Genomic DNA, 18,586 nt, shown 5'->3' with positions numbered 1-18,586 from the left:
TGGAGTAGCTGATGATCAGAGCAGCGTTGGTCAGAGGCCGTTCCTCTGTTCAGTGGCCATCCCAGTTTATCAGACTTAGTATTATACGGAAAATCATTTTCTGGATTTTATGGCAAATGTTGTATGGCATTTTTTGAAAGTCCAGAAGAGAAGCACCATCTGTAATATCTGTTTCACTCTGGATAAAAAGTAAGGGCCCTGACTGTCGTTGTAGCAGTCTTCATGTTCTACGTGCGCAAGAAGTTGGTGATTTTTCTGCGTACATCAGTAATACAGCATCAGAAAGCTGGCATCTCTCCTCACAAGTGGTGTAATCAGGAAAGGTTTCACAGTTGGATGTTAATATACACTCACTTTTTGTTGCATAGTGTTTCTATGTGCAATTTCTTTGCCTATCTTTTGTGACTACCAGAAACGAAGGCCAATTCTCAGCTAGCTGGTGTAAGGTTGGATTACAGCCCAATGTCACACAAACCCTTTTGGCAAATTATATAACTTGAAAGGTACCATTGGAAAGATTTCAGTTTCATTGCAGATCTTGTTTTTTCTTGTTTAGTGACTTAGAGATAGCATGAGTTATCTCTAGTTCATGCCTGGTCAATAGACCAAGAAACAAAGTGGCACTGACAAATTGGCTAGCTTGTCTCAAATTATTCCAGTTTTTTGTGCTTAATTGCATAAAATTAATGTTTAACACTTTCTTTACTGCTAATTCAACCTACCTAACAAATATAGCTGCTCTGTGGCTACTTTATTGAACTAAGAAAAATAGAGATAACAAAAAATTAATATGGAGGAAATCAGGCAGGCATTTGTTTTTAAAAACCAGTTAACTTCGTTGCTTCATAACCAGGTGGACAAAGTCTGGTTTTAAGGAAGTGTATGAAACAGAAAGGAAATCCTTTCCATTTCCTTCCCATACCCTTTATACGTAAAAAAGAGCAATGTGTATGGGACGCTTGGCAAATTCTCAGTAGATGGTTGTCTAGGTGTTTAGAGTTACATAATTCTGAAAACAAATTATTTAAAACCTCCTACTTCAGCTCTTTTCCTCTAAGTTTATTCAGAGGACACTTTTGATACATGCTCATCTTTCTAAACACAAATTCTTGTACGTATGTCTGCAGAGTTTGTAAAGATGCCTCTGTTCTATCTATATGCTCATGTCAATTTGTCAGGTTTTTAGCTTTGCTTTCAGACTCTTTGCAGGTCTCGCCAGTCCTTTGTCCGGAAATGAGTACAGCCAAGATACATCTATATTTAGGGCATAACAAAATATAGTCTGATTTTTTGTCATGCACATTGTTTTATTCTAACTACTTTTTGCTGTTGGCTTACTGGCAATGATAGTTAATGTTTTTTAAGGGTTTTTTTCATATGACACCTGTGAAATCTGTAATTTTTTTTTCCTCTCCAGTACTTCTATTCAGCAGTTTTGTTTGGTATGAGCTCTTAGACATTTTTCTGGATAGTTTTTAATCCTCAGAATGTTTGTTGTTCTGTTTTAGCTACCAGGTCTCATTAGTGTTACCTTTTTTCCACAGACTGGAGAATTCTCGGCTCGCTTCCTCTTGAAGTTGCCTGTCGATTTCAGCAATATTCCTACATACCTTCTCAAGGTAAAATGACTGTCTAAGTTGAGAGTATTTGTGAGTGAGTATGAATTATTGCAGTCTCCTTAGTAATTATTTTGACATTCCCACCTTCCTTCTCTCCAAGAGTTTGAAAGTTCACCATTTCTAAATCTGATTGAATTTTGTTTTGGAAAGGTGCTGTTGGACATACTGTTGTTTTGTGTTCCACTTTAGTGGGATCTTCTATAGGAATCTGTGGAATTTCATGACATGTTAGTGTTTGGATTTTTAATGAACAGTCTCAATTGTACCAGTAGCCTTGACAGTAGAAGCAGAAAATCAAACTAAATATACCATTTCTTAATAGGGAATGAAAGCAAATTCTGGTTACTTGAATTGAAAGCTTCAGTGATCACTTTGCTTCACTGTTCACAATGAACACAAATTTGACCAGATCCTTTTGAAAATAGGGATATAAAGTATTTTTGCGAGTTGGGAAAAAAAGCGCGTTTATTTCTATGCTAAGAGGAGAAATAAAAACAGAAAAAGCAATCCGTGATGAACTAGCACCATGGAAGAAATTGAAATGAGTGGTTTTCACAACACAGGGACAGTCTCTCTTTGAAGCAGCTATTGTGGAAGCCCATCATAAGGTCAATGTTACTATATTTAGAGAATGCTGTGAGAGATCCGGTTTTCTGTCTATCATGACTGTCAGAATGAAGTGCCAGAACTTCCACTGCAGACAAGGTTTGAGTTAGTTGATGTTGCCAGCACTCATCTTTCCTTTAAATCATGTGTCTGCCTTCTTAATCAGCTATTTACTTTTAAATATTTGGAAAGAGGAACAGCTACTTAATCTTTAAAAACTGATGTGTTGAGATGAAATTGTCAGTGTGGATTCCATTACCTCCTCTTCATCTTATTGTTAGGAGTCTTCAACTATTGTTAGATCACAATTGCAAGTGTGAGTTTTCAGTGTTTCACCAAATAAGATGTCTCAAGCTACAAACCATGAAAATAAAGGCAGGCACAACTATCTGGAATTTCTGATGGCAGTTTGAGATTGGAATCCTATGATCTTTCTACCTTCTGTAGATTGTTTTCTGTTTGAGTAATGAGCTGCTTCTCAAAAGTATGCAGATACTTTCAGTTTATTCCTGTGTTCATAAGTAGCAGCTCTGCTCCCAGAGGCTGTCTTTCATTGGGCTTTTTCATCTCATTGAATGGGAATGTTTCCAGTCACATGTAAGAGGCTTGGCTGAGGCCTTTTGGGGAAGGTTGTTGTTAAGCAGGACACAGCAACAGTTCACCTAGACTGCAGGAGATAGCCAGGATTTGTTTCTGAAAGACTCTATGGGAAAAAGAAGACTGAGAATGTCTAACGTGAACTATGCTGTCTGCTCCTGCCAGAACTCCCAAGTGCCGTATTTTTCAGGAAGAATTTTAAATGAATCAAGAATTTGAGGTCAAGTGCAGAAGCAATATGTTCTATAGCTTCAGTTGGAGGGCTGTCTTGTACCTCTCTGTTCAGTTTCTGGAGTAACTTGGAGGTTGGAAGGTTATGTATGACTTAGGTAACTGTCGTCATGTAGGAACCCCGTGATGGAAGCAGAACCTGCTGTTGTTTCTGAAGAGTAATGCTTTAATGCATGACAGCATACTCCTCCTTACTGTAATTCCAATCATGTTCACTAAACATCTTCTGTAAACAAGGTTCATATACTGTGGTCCACAATCATTAGTGCTCCACAAGTCTCTTCCTGGAGCTTTGTTCATCCTGAGTATTGAGTGATTCATTAGTCTGAAAGAAAGCATGTATTTCTTTTGCATGCATATGTAGTGTGAGGTAAAGAGACATACAGAGCAGGTAGCATAATCAAAGTTTCCCAGTCTTCCTTTGTTTTGACATTTCAGAAGCCTTAATGTCTTAGCTTTGGGGTTTTAAAATTGATGTCTTTTTGTATGTAATAGCCTAATTTTTTACAGCAGCGGATCCTTCTTGATGGACAATGTACTAGTGAAATCCCTAGTTTTCTTAGGCTTCTTCAGTGCAAACTGGCAAGTTAACTGTAGTAGGAAAGTGACATGTAGTCTGGCTGAGTAGCCACAGAAGAAATACCCTTTTATTCCAGAAGTATTTGTTGAGAGTAGAAAAATGGTTTGATTTAGGCTCCTGCGTTGGTTATGAGAGTGTGCTTTGTAGCAGGCATTGATCTTACACCGTTGTTGCCTTTAGCTTCCTGTATTCTGAGCTAAATGAATGTCATCTCATGTGACAACAACATAAACAACATAAAAGCAGGTAGAATCAGAGCTACTCTGTTGTGGTTGAAATAATTGTACTCTGACTGCTCCAAATTTGTAAAGCTATTAAAAAAAAAAAAAAGAGAGGTTTAGTTTTTTTTTTAAGCTGTCTGTATCTTTTCTTTGGATGAGACTTTTGACACAAATAGACCTTTAATGTATTGCAATAAAACAGTTTATTTCCCATCATGGCTGCCAGTTATGCTGGTTTCGATGCTGCCTTCTGGATTATGGTACATGATGGATAGAGTGTCTATTGATGTAGTGGAAATAATTGTTAATATATTACCCTGAAAGGTGGAAGAACAATCAGTAATTGAAGGCTGTTAGTGTATTAACAGCTTTATGTTTTACTGGAGAATTTAATGTCTTTGAATTTTGTTCTAGTCTGTAGCCCACCTTATAGTGTGCAGTAGCTTCTCTGTAGGGATTTGCAAAGTTCAAACCTATGTTGTGCTTTCTCTGACATCCTCTTTTTTATATTTAATTTATACTACTTGTATTAAAATCTGTTGAAATACTAAAGACCATTGGTTTTGCCTAATCAATCATTCATAGTATCCCAGTGATTTCTAATGCTGTTCTGAAGTTTTTATTGATTTTTATGGATGTCAGTAGGTAGTCACACTATAAGCATGACTCTAAAGCTTTGTGTCATAAGCCAGTACTCAGGTTTGAGGATGTAAGCTGTGAGATCAATGTGCAGTGTTACAAAATCTTTGTGGTTGTTGAGAATACACTCTGGAAATACAAGATGTTATTCTGTCATCTTTGTACTGATTGTGGTGATAGTACTTTTCCTATAAAGAATAAAAGTTTGAAGGTGTAACATAAGTTGTATTGTTATGGACTGGAGAGGAGAATTTGCCAGGTTATTTCAAAGGTATCATGGTACTAAATTTAAAATTGAGTTCAAGTGTGTGTGTGTTTTAAGTGAAATAGCTGAGTATATTAAGAAGACTGAGGATAGTCAAAAGAGCAATGCAGGGTACACTGTTTCTTCCTTTGAATTCTAAAATTGTAGCAAAATTTCTTCAGTTATTCTAGTAAAACTTCTTCAGATTTTATTTAGTTGGAAACGTTATACCCATTATAATGTCTGCAGCAAATAAATCTCTTTTCATAACTTCTCTTGGCATATTCCTTTACATTTGAAAGAAAAAGCGTCGTGTATTTTCTATGCTAAAGAGCTGTTCTAAAAGAAATGTTGGCTTACACTTAAAAAGCACATTCATTATTTTTTCTTTTAGAAAGTTATACTTTAATGCAAAGGTTTTTAATTGAATGTGGACCTTTGTATACACTTTCAAATTGTTTTCTTATGCAAATCCATTTGATATAAGTGAAAACTTTGTGTTGAAACAGCCGCAGAATCAAGCTGATGGCTCAAACTACTGCGAAGTTTATTATGATAAATCTTTCATTAACATTCTCTTATTTGAAAAGAATGTGGCTTTGGCTCAGGAAAATCCTTGTATACTTTTCTTTTGCCTTTTTTGCAGTTGGATTTTTAATCAGCATGTTCGTTTTGAATTAAATTATTTTCTGTTGGTTGCAGCATTTTTAATTTTCTCCACAGTATTTTATAAAGGGAAGTATTCGGTGTACGTACTCATTTTGAGAGTCAGTCTCTAGTTCACATTTCTGCCTCTTTACAGAGACTTTGTATGCCACAGTAATAGAAAAGGTAATAGGCTCAACATCTGAAATACCTCTTTGAAATTTTCATAGAATTTTTTAGGTTAGAAAAGACCTCTGAGATCATGAAGTCCAACCATTAGCCCAGCACTGCCAAGTTCACTAAAAACCCCATGTCTGTCCCTAAGTGCCCCATCTGCACATCAAATGAACGCCTCCAGAGGTGGTGACTCCAGCACTTCTCTGGGCAGCCAGTTCCAGTGCCTGATCACTCTTCCAGTGAAGAAATTTTTCTTAATATCCAACCTAAACCTCCTCTGGTGCAACTTGAGGCCATTTGCTCTTCTCCTGTTACTTGTTATCTGGGAGAAGAGGCCAACCCCCACCTCATTACAACCTCCTTTCAGATGCTTGTAGAGGGAGATAAGGGTCATTCTTGAGCTTCAAATCCTCCAGACTAAATAACCCAGGTGCCCTATCCATTCATCCTAAGACTTGTGCTCCAGACCCTTCCCCAGCTCTGTTGCCCTTCTCTGGACACACTCCAGCACCTCAAGGTCTTTCTTGTAGTGAGAGGCCCAGAACTGGACACAGCATTTGAGGTGTGGCCTTGCCAGTGCTGAGTACAGGGGGACAAGCACTGCCCTGGTTCTGCTGGCCACACTATTGCTGATACAACTCAGGATGCCATTGACCTTCTTGGCTACCTGGGTACATTCATTCTGTGTAGTTTTGCTTCATTCTTAGTAGTTTTTGTCAGCTAGGGGCACATATGTAACCATAATGACAAATCATTAAAAATCTCCAGCTCAGTAATTTGCAAATTGTACTTGATTATGTGACTGCAGTATGATTGCGCAGTCTTAGTGAATTTCAGAGTACGTTGCCGGTGGTGCTGCTAAAAACAAGACATTTAGGTATTTTTCTTCTTACTTGCATTGGGGTTTTTTAGGTGTTGACTAAGTAAGATGTTCCCTGATCGACACCACGTTCTTGTATATATCTTTTAAAGTACTCATTTCCTATGTGTATGTAGCTGCTTGTTGTGCTCTGGTGAATAGCTAAGATCAGGACTAATTTAGCTATGGTGCTGTGACCAGCAGCCTTCCAATAATTTCTCACTGTTGAAGTGTAAAGGAAATATGCAACACAGACCTGTTTCTTTTGGGGGTGCTTTTTTTTGTGATGACCATTGTATTTAGTGCATATCTTTTAGAACTGAAATAAATAACAGACATTGTCTAGACACATTGCCAGGGGCCAAACAGTTGTGTGTAAGACTGTCAATGGAAGAGGTTTATTCTCAAGTTCAAATTGAAAGATAAGAACATATTTGTGTTTTTTTCCTTACTCTGATTTCATCATTTGGAAGTCTCTTAAAAGACTTCACTGCAACTTTTGTTTACAACATAGACTAAATTCCAGGTACTGTGAAAAGGCTGCAATACTTGTCTATGTTTGAGTAATTAACTATAGTAGAGAACAAACAAAAATGTAATATGCAGGGTCAAATGAATTTTTTTTCCAGGCCAGTTTCTTTACTGTTGTGCTTTAGCAGTTTGATTTATTTGACAGCATTTAAGGTTTGTGCTAAACTGCTGCAAATACCAAAACACAAATACACTTGTATAAAAAGTTCTACCGCTGTTTAAAAAACCTGAGCTAAATATTGTGAAAAAGAATAATATTTTCTTTTGCTTTTGAACTTCATTGATTTTGTTTGTAGCTGACTTAACTAAAACCTGATGTGTAGTGTGTTGAGGTCACAAAGTCAGTGGCAAGAACGATGCAGAGTTCAGATATAACTTGATCTTTTTGCACTAGACTGTTTTAGTCTATGCCAGGCAGCTGCCTCTCAAAGGAGCATAGGATGTTATGCAGCATCTACTGTATGACTACCTTCCAAAACATATTTGTGTTGTATTGGATAGAATGATGGACCTGCATACCATATGAAGCTTGTCAGGTCTGTGGTGCCTGGTGTCATTTTACTCTTTTACCAATAGCAAAACTGGAAGTTTATGAGACTGATAGATAATCCTGAAATAATATGTAGTTCTCATGATTCACAATACTCTGACCATGCTTTACATAGAGATCTTTTAGGCTAATTTGGATTGATGTTAATATACTACTTAAGACTTTGTGACAAAGGCACAAAGTTAACTTCCTGAAATTGCATTCCGTAATGAATGAGCTTTGAGCAAGCATTTGGAGCAAATATTTTAAATTTTTAGAGTAGATGGCAGTACAATATTCACTAGATTGATTACCATACCAGCATTAACTTACTTAAACAGAGTATTGGATCATCAAAGATTGTCTGGATTTCTTCTGTTAATAAGGGCAAACTTTATAACACATAATTAAAATGGGCCATTGAGATTTTAGATTAGAAGTGGGTCTGTGCAAGTTAGTACTGGCAGTATTTGAAACAGCAGAGTTTGTAGCAGCTGAAGACAGTAAATTGCATGATCTAGAGACTGGGAAAATAAATATAAGCTGTTTGCAGAAGACATTTTTCGGTAATAGATGTCATTGATGCTTGTCTCTTAGAATCTTTCATTTTAGCCAGTGCCCAGTAATCTGCAGTTTATTTTTGCTGTCCATGTTTTTCTTTGAAAATAATAACAAAGTACCAGTGAGGAAGTGCTCCTTTACCTCAATATGTTGGCCATTGTCATAGTAGCAGCTGAGTGCCAGAAGCAGGCAAAACTCCAAGCAGGGGATCTTACATGTGGACTGAGGCCAAAAATAAAATGGGGAGGGAAAAAAAGAGTCTTCATGTCATGAAATGTTTCTGGTAGTTTAAAAAGTTGTGGAATCAGAAAACTAGACTTTTTCGGTGCTGAAATATTTTAAGTGTCTAGGTTTTCATTATAGCTTAAAAACACAAGATCTGTCAGCTGTAAAGGTTTGGGGGTTTTGTTTTGGCTTTTTATGTTGCAAGATATTTCACTTGTCACCATAGGTAAAAGTGTAGAATATCTTTCATATTCCACTGTATTTTGCTTCTTGGCTGGTCTTACATTGTAGTTGTATTATTGACCTCACAGAGTTTTTCAGAATAGGTGAGCTCTTGTTTTGTCACAGAATCTACTGATTCTGGTATTGGAGAGTTAAGAGTAAAGTGATAACTGCTGTAGTTCAGTGAAGCTGCAGAAGTACTTACAGACACTATGATTTAATTCGTCATCCTTTCATGATTTTGTTCTTAGTATCTTCTGCCCACAAACCAAGGGAAGCAAAGCTCTCTAAAAGTGTACTTTATGATCAAAACGTATTACATTTGAATTCTGGAAAAAAAACCCCTCCCTTCACTCTCACTAAATTTATTAGTACGACTTTTCCAGAACAAGCTGACTTGTTTGTAGCATCTAGTCACTAAAACCACATAAAACATGTTAGTGTTAGGAGCACCTTAAACTCCATATGCTGAAAGCCAAAAGCAATTTTTTTAAATCAGCTTTTTCTGTAATTTATTGGAAGATTTTGTTAATAAGATATGTCAACTGCAACAGCTCATTCTGCACAGCTGATGATTTTTATAGGTTATGATCTTAATATGACTCATAATCTCCAATCAACCATATTTCTGATGACAGTTCTTTTATTTTTATGCATTTTATTTTTATAATGCAATAGTAAAGGAAAGGACTACCACATCTACTGATAAATCTTAAAATATTCATCTCAATTTCTGTGAATTCTCCTCAAATTTGGTAGAACTATTAATTTGCTATTCAGATATGACTAGAGATGAGGGGTTTCATTAATTTTCTTTTAAAAAATTAAGAAAAATAAGTTAAAAAGAACAGCTTTTGAAAGCCTTTTTTGCATCTGGTGGGAAAGTTTATAGACACGTTATGTTGCGTGACTTGGTTCAGATTTACTGCCTTGTTAGGGCTTGTAATTTGTACTATTGCTTTACATTTGCATTTTATGTATTGCATAGGAAGAATGGAATTCAATAGCCATAAAGATAATTGCAGGTTATTACATAATGATGGTGCTTGTTTTATCTGTCGTGGTCCGCCCATAGTATGTAGAACAAGCAATGTACAGTGGTCTTAAACTGGGAAGTGGATCTTGGAAATGTGTGTTTTTAAAACTCTTGCATTCATTCTCCACTGCTGTTTCTTCTTGAAGGAAAAAATATTTGAGAAGTTGTTGAGCACAGAATTTGAAGGTAGCAAATAATCTGTAAAACTCATGAACCAGCAAATCTGTATTTGCAGATACAGAAGTGCATAAAGCACGATGGTAGGATTTTATGAGGGATATTTCCATGCTAAGCCTACAGCCATGAGCCATACTCATTCAAGTATTGGGGTCCTTCCTAAGGCTTCAGATCAGGGCTTAAATCCTACAGCAGCTCATATGTTGAGGTTTTAAAGTAAATTTTGTTTACAAAAGTGCCAGTTGCTGTTACAAGGACTAGGTTGGTTTAATGTTCTGGGTTCTTTTGTTCTGGCTTTCAGCTTACTAGACTATGTCTTCATAAGAAAGAATAGTACTAACATGAATGTGTGTCTGTGTGGTGATTTCATATGATTCTTACTCATGCTTGGTTTGAATTCTGTGATTTGCATTGGTAGCTTTTTTTTTGTTAAGTATACAAAATTCTTTGATGGCTGTCAGTCTTGAAATGAGGTTTTGTTTCAGTTTTTTTTTAAATATATGTCAGTAAAATAATCATGTAGTGGAGTGTGTAACACTAATCACGTTTACTCCGTTTCATAGGTTTAGAGGTTGAAGCTAAAAATAAAAAAATTAAAGCTTTAATGTTGAATAAGTTACCCTCAGCAGTAAACATTCTGAGGTTGACTGGTTCATCACTTTTATTTTTGTCTAATTGATACTGGCAATGTCATTAATCATAATACCATAAAACATAAAGTAAAAATACAAAAAAAGCTAGAATGTTCTGCTCTTTTTCTTCCATGTTACCAAAAGAATGCACAGCATTTTGTTCACCATTTGCTAGCTAATAATGTGCCATGTTCCTATCAAGCTTTTAATTTCTATAGTAACTTCTGTTTAGGAAGGTAGTTGCTTGTTTACAGAAGGTGTATGTAGGTAGTTTCTATTTTAGAAGGAGACTGTAGATGGAGAAGGCTGAAGGAAAGTCTGCCTTGTCCAGCAGCATCTCAGTGAAAGAACAACAAATAAAACTTAGATCTCTTGACTCTCTATTTCTGTTTTAACAGTTTAGGTGTTCATGCTAGAACTTGTACGTCTTTCATGTGCTGGGACCTGTAATCATTGCAAACAGCACGTCCATGGGAGGGAAGGGGCAGTGGGGAGGAGCATTAGTTTGGCTTCACTGGGTGCAATAAGGTGCACTCCTTAGGCCTTAACAGGTTACCAGTACATCAAAATTTGGGCAAAAAGATGTCCGTGAATTAAATGTTGATTTTGAGTTGCAAAATGAACTGTCTGGAGTGCACATATAATACTTAAGTGTACCCATAACAATACCAATAGGAAGTCCTTCTGGTGAAGGAAAATAGTGAACTAGAGTTAAATTGATAATGCTGTTCCATCTCTTGCCATATTTTGTCATTTTAATTATTTGCTTTTGTAGCTATCTTAAGTAATAAATACCAAAATATATGTGCTTTTAATATATTTGAATGTATTTATATATTCAGAGATATCAGATGTTCTGTGTTTTACAGCAACATCTTTTCTGGTGTAGAAGAATGTTAGACAAATATGACTGATGTCTTGACTAAAACTGATGACTGACTGATGGTATGTAAATAATCAGTGATTCATTTGCAAAACCCTGAGGACAATGTGTTGGTTAACAAAGAATAAACACGCTCATTCCAAATTATTATTCTCATTGTTTAGCATTTATAATGTGTGCCCTAGATAAAATCATTAATTCTATCTCATTTCACCTAGATTCATTATTTTTTTTTTAAGTAATAAATCTTATTTAATTTTCATTTTACTATTGTTAAGTGATTAGATAAGCTCTTGAAATGTAGGTCAAATTACACCCAGGTTACCATTTTCACATACATGTAGGTATCGTCACTTTTTCTCCCTACATAGGTTAGATGAAAATAGTAACTGATCATCTCACAAGTTCTAATTTAATATATTGTTCACAGGAGTTGTGACATATGATAAAAAACCTCTGTTTTTCAGTCAGCACTTGAAACACAAGCTAGGTATATGCAAATTCAGAGTAGAGTCCTGAGCCGTGAGTAGAGAGCTTGTCCAAGGATTTAACCAGAGCAGTGTTCTTCCTCTACCCTCTCTTTCTCTAACCTATACAATGCATCACAGTTACAATTAGCAGTCGTTTAAGTCCAGTTCATTTTGACACACTTTTCTGAAGGAAAAACAAGCCACAACTGTCAGCAGGAAGAGTTGTATGACTTCAGAGTTGCTGGAGATTTTTCTCCTCGGCCATTTTTCCACTATTATGGATTCTTACTGTTGTGCTGCTGTAGCATTCTTTACTGTTCTTGAGTACAAATAAAGACACTTCTTCACCTTTGGACAATAACTGTATCTCTGAAGATACTTAGAACTTCAATTATATCTTCTTTTTAAAGTTCACAGAATCGAGCTGTGTTCTGCGTGAAAGGAAAGCACTGTAACTGTTCCACTTACTAAAAAAAAAAAAATTGAAAAGCAAATAAATGGCAGAGCAGAGAGCGGAGTACATGCAATCTGACTTGCAGTCAGTGTGAGAAATACTTAAACTGAAGTACAATTTTAATTTTATATTCTTAAGGCTGTGCTTCATCTTTGTTTACAAATTGAACACCTACCTTTTTAGGTAGAATGTAGTCCTTTGTGTATCCATTTCATTTTATGCATATCATTTATTTTGACAATGTCAATAAGAGGCTGTTAAAATGGCAGTAATTTCTGGCCTTTGTTCTGTGTAATTAACCTTGACTGCACTAGGGCTACTGAACAGAAGAGCAGTTTGTCTTGTATTAATATTCATTTTTACATGGCAACTCAAACTGCCTTTTCAAGTTTTATTTTTTTTTAATATAAAATCAGAAATTGTTGAAACTTTTTTTTGAGATGTGGAAATTATAGGTGGATATTATTTGTTTGGTAGAAATGAAAGACTGAGGCGTTAATAATACAATGCTTTAGGACTGAGTGCTTTATGAGCTCTCCTAAAACAAAAGAAATGTTGGAATGAAATTACCAGAGATTCTCTTGATGCAATAGCAAATGTTTCATAAGAAGCTGTGAAACTGAATTTGTAATAAACAAGACTGGCATTTTACGATTGTGTTCTTGCAGCATCAGTTTTACTGTATGGCAGCAACTTAATAGCTAAAATATTCTCTTTGTTTCTTTTTTTTTTGTTGTTTACCACATGTTGCCAGTTCTTTCTTGAAAAGATGTGTGATCAAGCTGCAGGCCCGTTTACAGGCCTTCAGGCAATGATAGTATCACATTTAGGAGACTATACCTATTAAAGCAACTTGGAGGCACATATATTATTTCTCTGACTCATGTGAGGCGGCATTGCAGTATGCAGAATTACTTTTCCTTGGTTTCTTTATGAATTTTGTGAATATAGCTGGATAAACTTATCCCTCCTGGAAAAATGGTGTAGAAAGTTATATGCCACTGATACAAAAATGTTATCACTGTTACAAGAAGGTGAGTAACTGTGTATCAATAAGCATTGTATTAATATAGTGCTTCAATATTAAATATAAAAGAAAGTATAGCACAAAGAGATAATTTAATAGAAAATAACTGAGAGTCATTTGAAGCCTGTTAAGAAGCAAAGATCCATGTAAGGTTGAAAAAATTGCAGTCTCTTAGGTTTGGAAGGATGCATTCCCAGGAAACTTGGAAAATTGTAATAGTGATCTGTATAAATGGGATTTGAAAAAAAAAATTAATTAATTTTGCCATGCTCTTCATCAACACAGAAAGTGTGTGTGTGCTTATCAGGACTCCTAGAGCAGTTTTCTGGCACACACAGATGTAGGTTTTAAGTAAAATGACCAGATTTGTGAGCAGTAGAAATAGTGAAGCTTCGTTTTGTACAGGTTTAATCTCTCATCTTCTTGAATCTCTATGCTATGCTGTTACTGTTCTTCCGTGTGTCCTCTGTAGCAATTTATTCAGTGAGAAGATGGGAACTGTTTTCAGTATTTTACCCCTCAATTGCTGCCAGTCATAGCAAATTGAATTTACCTGTTGCAGCATTTGGTGGAATAACCAACTGGGTCTCTCCTCTACCTGACTGCTGATCTTCATAGAGCTTCTGTGAACTTAATTATCTTTTGAGACTAAAAACAGGTCAAGGAAAGGAGCGAAGAGAGTGGGGAGGCATCTGGAAAGAGTGCTTGCATATGCACTGAATCTGAAATGAAATTAAATGGGAGAAAAATTATTACAGTATGTCTACACTAGAATGAAAAACTTGCTGACATTCAAAACTTTTTCATCATCCAGAAAGTTTTAGAACAACTTGGCTCAAGTGGTATGAAGGCCCAATATTTACACTTGCTTAGCACCAAGGCATTTGGTTGAATTTGTTTGTGAACTCCTTCCTGCAGCTTAATCTTCTATCAGTGTTGTTTAAATCAATATGGGAATGCCCATCGAAGGGATTATACAGTTTAAAAATAAAACTTTAGTCAAGTGGTCAGTTTTGGAACATTTGTGGTAGCTCATGGTGCAGCTGATTTTCTTCTTCCTCCACTGAGTTGGTCATCACTGTTACTGTGAAGGAAATCTCTCCTTTAATGTAAGCTAAGAGAATCAATAGTAAGTTTTCACTCTGAAGACTCTTCACTGCTCATTTAATATGCAAAAGCTATTTTGGGGTTGGACAGAACAAACAAGAGTCTGAATTTGTAGAGAAAGATGAATAATCTCTGCATTACCATATTAAGGCAATTTGGGAATGTACTTTCAATTAAGATATTTACAGCTGTACAAAACATTAGAGTTTTTTGAATCACAGAGTAAGACTGGAAACAAGTCTTATCTCTTCATCTTTGTGTTCTAATTTTGTATTCTTTGAAAAATACAATAAAAAAGATTCTTCTTGAGATTAATATTTTGGAAGCTTACTACATGTAAACTTTTGAAATCACTAGTTTGAAACGTTGATGGTGTTGTTTCCAGATATTTGTTTGTTTCTCCTGTGTGTGAGGGTGTACAGATATTTGCAAAACTATTACATGGAAAACAAAATATTTGTAAATGCTCAATTTATCACTTTAAATAAATTATTAGTTCAGGACTGTTCACTTTTTTTTTTTAATGCAACCATTAATTGCAATCCAGCTTCTAACATGCTGAAAGCTGGACAAATATGGAACCAAGCATTTATTAATGCTGATTGAAAAGAGAATATTCAACAATTGACAACAATACCTTGACAGTGTCCCGTTAAGTAACCATCTACAAATATATTAATTCCATTATTTTAATGGACTCCTTTCTTGATTAATCAATGACCTTATTATCTTAAGCATATCTGTCAGCACATGTCTTCCTAACAAATCTGTTCAGCCTGGAGCATGGAAAGCATCATCCTCATCTTCAAACTGTATTAAGTCAAGAAAGTGTTGTGGTAATGTGGGCATTGCTAGTCCAAGAACATAAAGAGCCTTGGTCAGGATCTTTTTAACCATAAAAGGATGTCTGTTATGCTTTCTTGTTTGGTGTAAGTTGGAAGGGAGTGAAAAAAAATACGGAAGGAATTTTTATTGCAGAGAAGTATTTCCTTCCAAATAGCACATGAAGGAATACTGTGTCTGAAAAAAAGGTTTTGTTGGCAGGGGAAGAAGTAGTCTGATAATTAGTGCTGATACATGTTCTAGCTTTAAATGAATATTTGATTTAAAATTCAAATCTTTCTGCCATCAGAAACATAAAATGGTAATTTTTAGGCACCTACTTACTTTTTATCTATTTGTGTAAATCCTTCTCTGGATACTAGGCCTGATTTATTTTATTATCTTTTTTCCCACCATACTTAGAGACTGTTATCAATTGCATTTGTTTAGAAGCTTGCCTGTAAAATTAAGAAAAAGGAAATGAATTTGATTTTGTGTGTGTTCCAGGAATTTGCATATGAAGATAAGAGTTTTTCGTAGCAGTTCTATCCTGGTGGTCTACAAATGTAATTGTTAGCAAAATGTTTATTTATTGTTTTTCAATATGTCTTGTATTTCTTTTGAGAATGACGACAAATTACTGGGCATTGATATCTATGGTGGGAAAATGATACATTTTATTTTAAGATTGTGAAATCACGAAGTAAGTTCAAAAGTGAATAGCCACTGTTTTTCAATTTGCATTCTATTTTTAGCAGGGTATTTCTTTTTCAAGTTTAGCAGTAATACCAGAATTCTCAAACTCACCTTTGAGTGACCAAAACTGTTAAACACAAAAAGAGGACAATATGTGCCCTTTGCATCCCTGTGTGTCCATGGGTGGTGCACAGATTGGTATATTACAAGTATGTATTTGGTGCATTACCAAATATCTCTAAAGCCTCAAAGTGAGCATCAGTGTCTTCTCTTTCCTTATGTCATTATGAGATTATCAGCATGAAGGATCAGGAAGAACAATGTTTATATTTTTTGTTTCCTGAGGTTCTTAAAGAGATTCCTTTAGAAGCTGAGAGGGCAAGTCATAGTTTCTTGGGTTTTCATATATAAAATGAGGGGGAAGCATTTAAAATCTGTTAGTGACATACAATTCCAGATTGATACAATGTTTTGGTTCTTATTGCAGTCTTAAATTTCTTTCTACAACAAATTATTGGTTGCACAGCTCTTCAGTGGTTTGGAAGCATTTACATGCTGAAAAGCAGGTAGGCTGCTTTTCAATAAATGAACTGATGCTTAATGTGTACTTGTAATTTCAGAGCAGCAAAATGATTCATTCTTTTCTTGTTTTTTTTTTTTTTAATTATTATTATTATTATTTTTAAAGGACTAGAGCAATGAGAGTAAATTTTACTCCTTTCTGTTGTATTCTTCCTACAGTGTGTTTCATAGAAGGCTAGATATGGTGCAGACACAAGATGTAAAACATAGATTTCGATCAATAATGCCTACAAAGCAATATATTTATAGTTAATTACACTGTATGGAATGCAAATTGCCATATAACTCTTTGGAATGATGATGTGGCTTCGCTAAATCTAGATTCTCAGTTTTTCTTACACAAATACTGAAAATAATAGTACAGCTACACAGAGTAACTGATTATTCGGTAATGAGAATGAAGTCACTTGCATTTGGAAACAAGGAGTTACTGATATACTGAAATTGTCATTAAAAAAGAGTTGATTTCTAGCTTTAAACCAGAGTTTTGGCTATAGTGAAGAGCAGGTGTGTATCTCATGGTTGGTGGGTTTTCTTCCCAGTTTTTCAAAGAAATTTGCATTATATTTCATGTTGTGGGAAAGGAATAGCTGGTAGTTTCACTTCCCTGTGTTTGTGTTAGAAAAAAAAGAAGAGGTTTATGATTCTGGAAAGTGATCAAGGCAAGAAGTGTTATGTCTCCTGTTGTGAAACTAGTTGCGTGCAGTTTTTTAAAAACAAATATTTCGGATAGCTTTTTAGAAAGGCTGGTCTAATTGGCCCAATTGGTGCAGTTCAGGCCAGTCAAGAGACGACTGTGTTTCTTATTCCTTGAGGTGGACTCTGCCCTCATTGAAGTCAACAGGATCATGATCACAGAATTATATTCATAAACACAGATTTTCAAACCATCTGAAATGTGAAGGGTAATTATATGGCATTATATATAAAGGCCTCTTTGTGTTATGTGCTTGTTCTGTGTTTCAGAGGGATAAATATATACAAGAATTGTAGGTGTGTCAAAGCAGCAAAACTGGTTCAGACAGGTAAAAGCATTTGAAGTGGTGTCTTTTGCAGCATTAATAGTTTTGAGTTTGTCTTGGTATTTCTGCATCAATATTATGAATCCTGCTTTTAGAGATTTATTATTCCTATAAAAGCATCAGGCTGAAATTTGGCTCATCAGACCAATTACTCTTTCATTCTTTTTCTATTAAAAGAATTTTATATTGCCAGTGATAGTTGTCTGATACTGGTACTGCTTCTGCAACTTGAAATCTTTTCTTGTTCACAAAGCAGTTGGTGGTAGTTAAAGGAATTGACATTAATATGTTTCTTTTCTGTGGCATTGATGGAGAACTTTGCAGTCAGAATCTAAAGGTTTAGAAGTACTCACTTAAGCCCTGTAACATGACTGATAAGATGTGTTGATTTCCACATTTTAAGATCAGAAAACTGGTATATGAAGTTTTGCTATAGTACTGTAGTGACAGACCAGAAATAGATTCTGGTAGTTGTGATTTTAAGCCATAGAGTATCAAATACAATAATTACTTCATCTGCTAATTTAGTTGTGGCTGTCAACCTAAATTTAGTATGATATTTATTAATAGGTGAGTACAAGCTATTCTGTGTGCTAACCTTTGTCCATTTGAGTATTTGTTTATCATGGTTGAACTTTATGCAATTTAAGGAGCTGTCATTCAGTAGTTGTTTTTAAGTCTTCAAGTAATATCCTTTGGTACAGCAGTATTGGAGGTAGAGAGGAAATGAGCAATTTTATCAATTTCAAACAAATTGAAAAGGTTTTTAATTACTGTTTTAATCATTTTTTGCTTTAGTCATAGGTTATCTTTTAAATACTGTTTCAGTCTTTTTTAAGTAATAGTTTCAATTGCTACAAGTAGCTTAAAGTGCATGTATGTATGAATTCAAGACTACAGATATTTTGAATAATAGTACCTTCCAAAAGCTTTTGTGCTCTTTATTTAAATTATTTAATGTCAGTTCAATATGTCAAAATGAAGTAGAAGACAGTGGATATTATATTCTAGTCTATCCACGTGCACAATGACATGCATCAAATTCATTTAGCATGAAGTAAGCTTTCAGTGGTGAGACTTAGGTGTCATTCTCTTCCTGCTGACATTGACAAGTGAGCATTCAGGTCTTTGGATGTAAATGGCAGTTCAAGCTGTTGTGATGTCAGGTTGATCATACCAAAACTGAGTTCAG

General features: G+C 35.3%; 1 protein-coding gene across 3 annotated transcripts in view; it reads left to right on the top strand.

Moving 5' to 3' along the window:
• BABAM2 (BRISC and BRCA1 A complex member 2) overlaps positions 1–18,586 on the top strand; it is a 161,941-nt gene that overhangs the window by 51,644 nt on the left and 91,711 nt on the right. For all 3 annotated transcript variants that reach the window (XM_069009799.1, XM_069009798.1, XM_069009800.1), the window contains exon 6: positions 1,545–1,619. In XM_069009799.1, the coding sequence (XP_068865900.1) occupies positions 1,545–1,619 (75 nt within the window). The remainder of the gene's footprint in view (positions 1–1,544; positions 1,620–18,586) is intronic.

This window comes from Aphelocoma coerulescens, chromosome 3 (assembly GCF_041296385.1).
Source record: "Aphelocoma coerulescens isolate FSJ_1873_10779 chromosome 3, UR_Acoe_1.0, whole genome shotgun sequence".
NCBI lineage: Eukaryota > Metazoa > Chordata > Aves > Passeriformes > Corvidae > Aphelocoma > Aphelocoma coerulescens.
The sequence above is the reverse complement of the archived record's forward strand: the minus strand, read 5'-3'. Positions and strand labels throughout refer to the sequence as shown.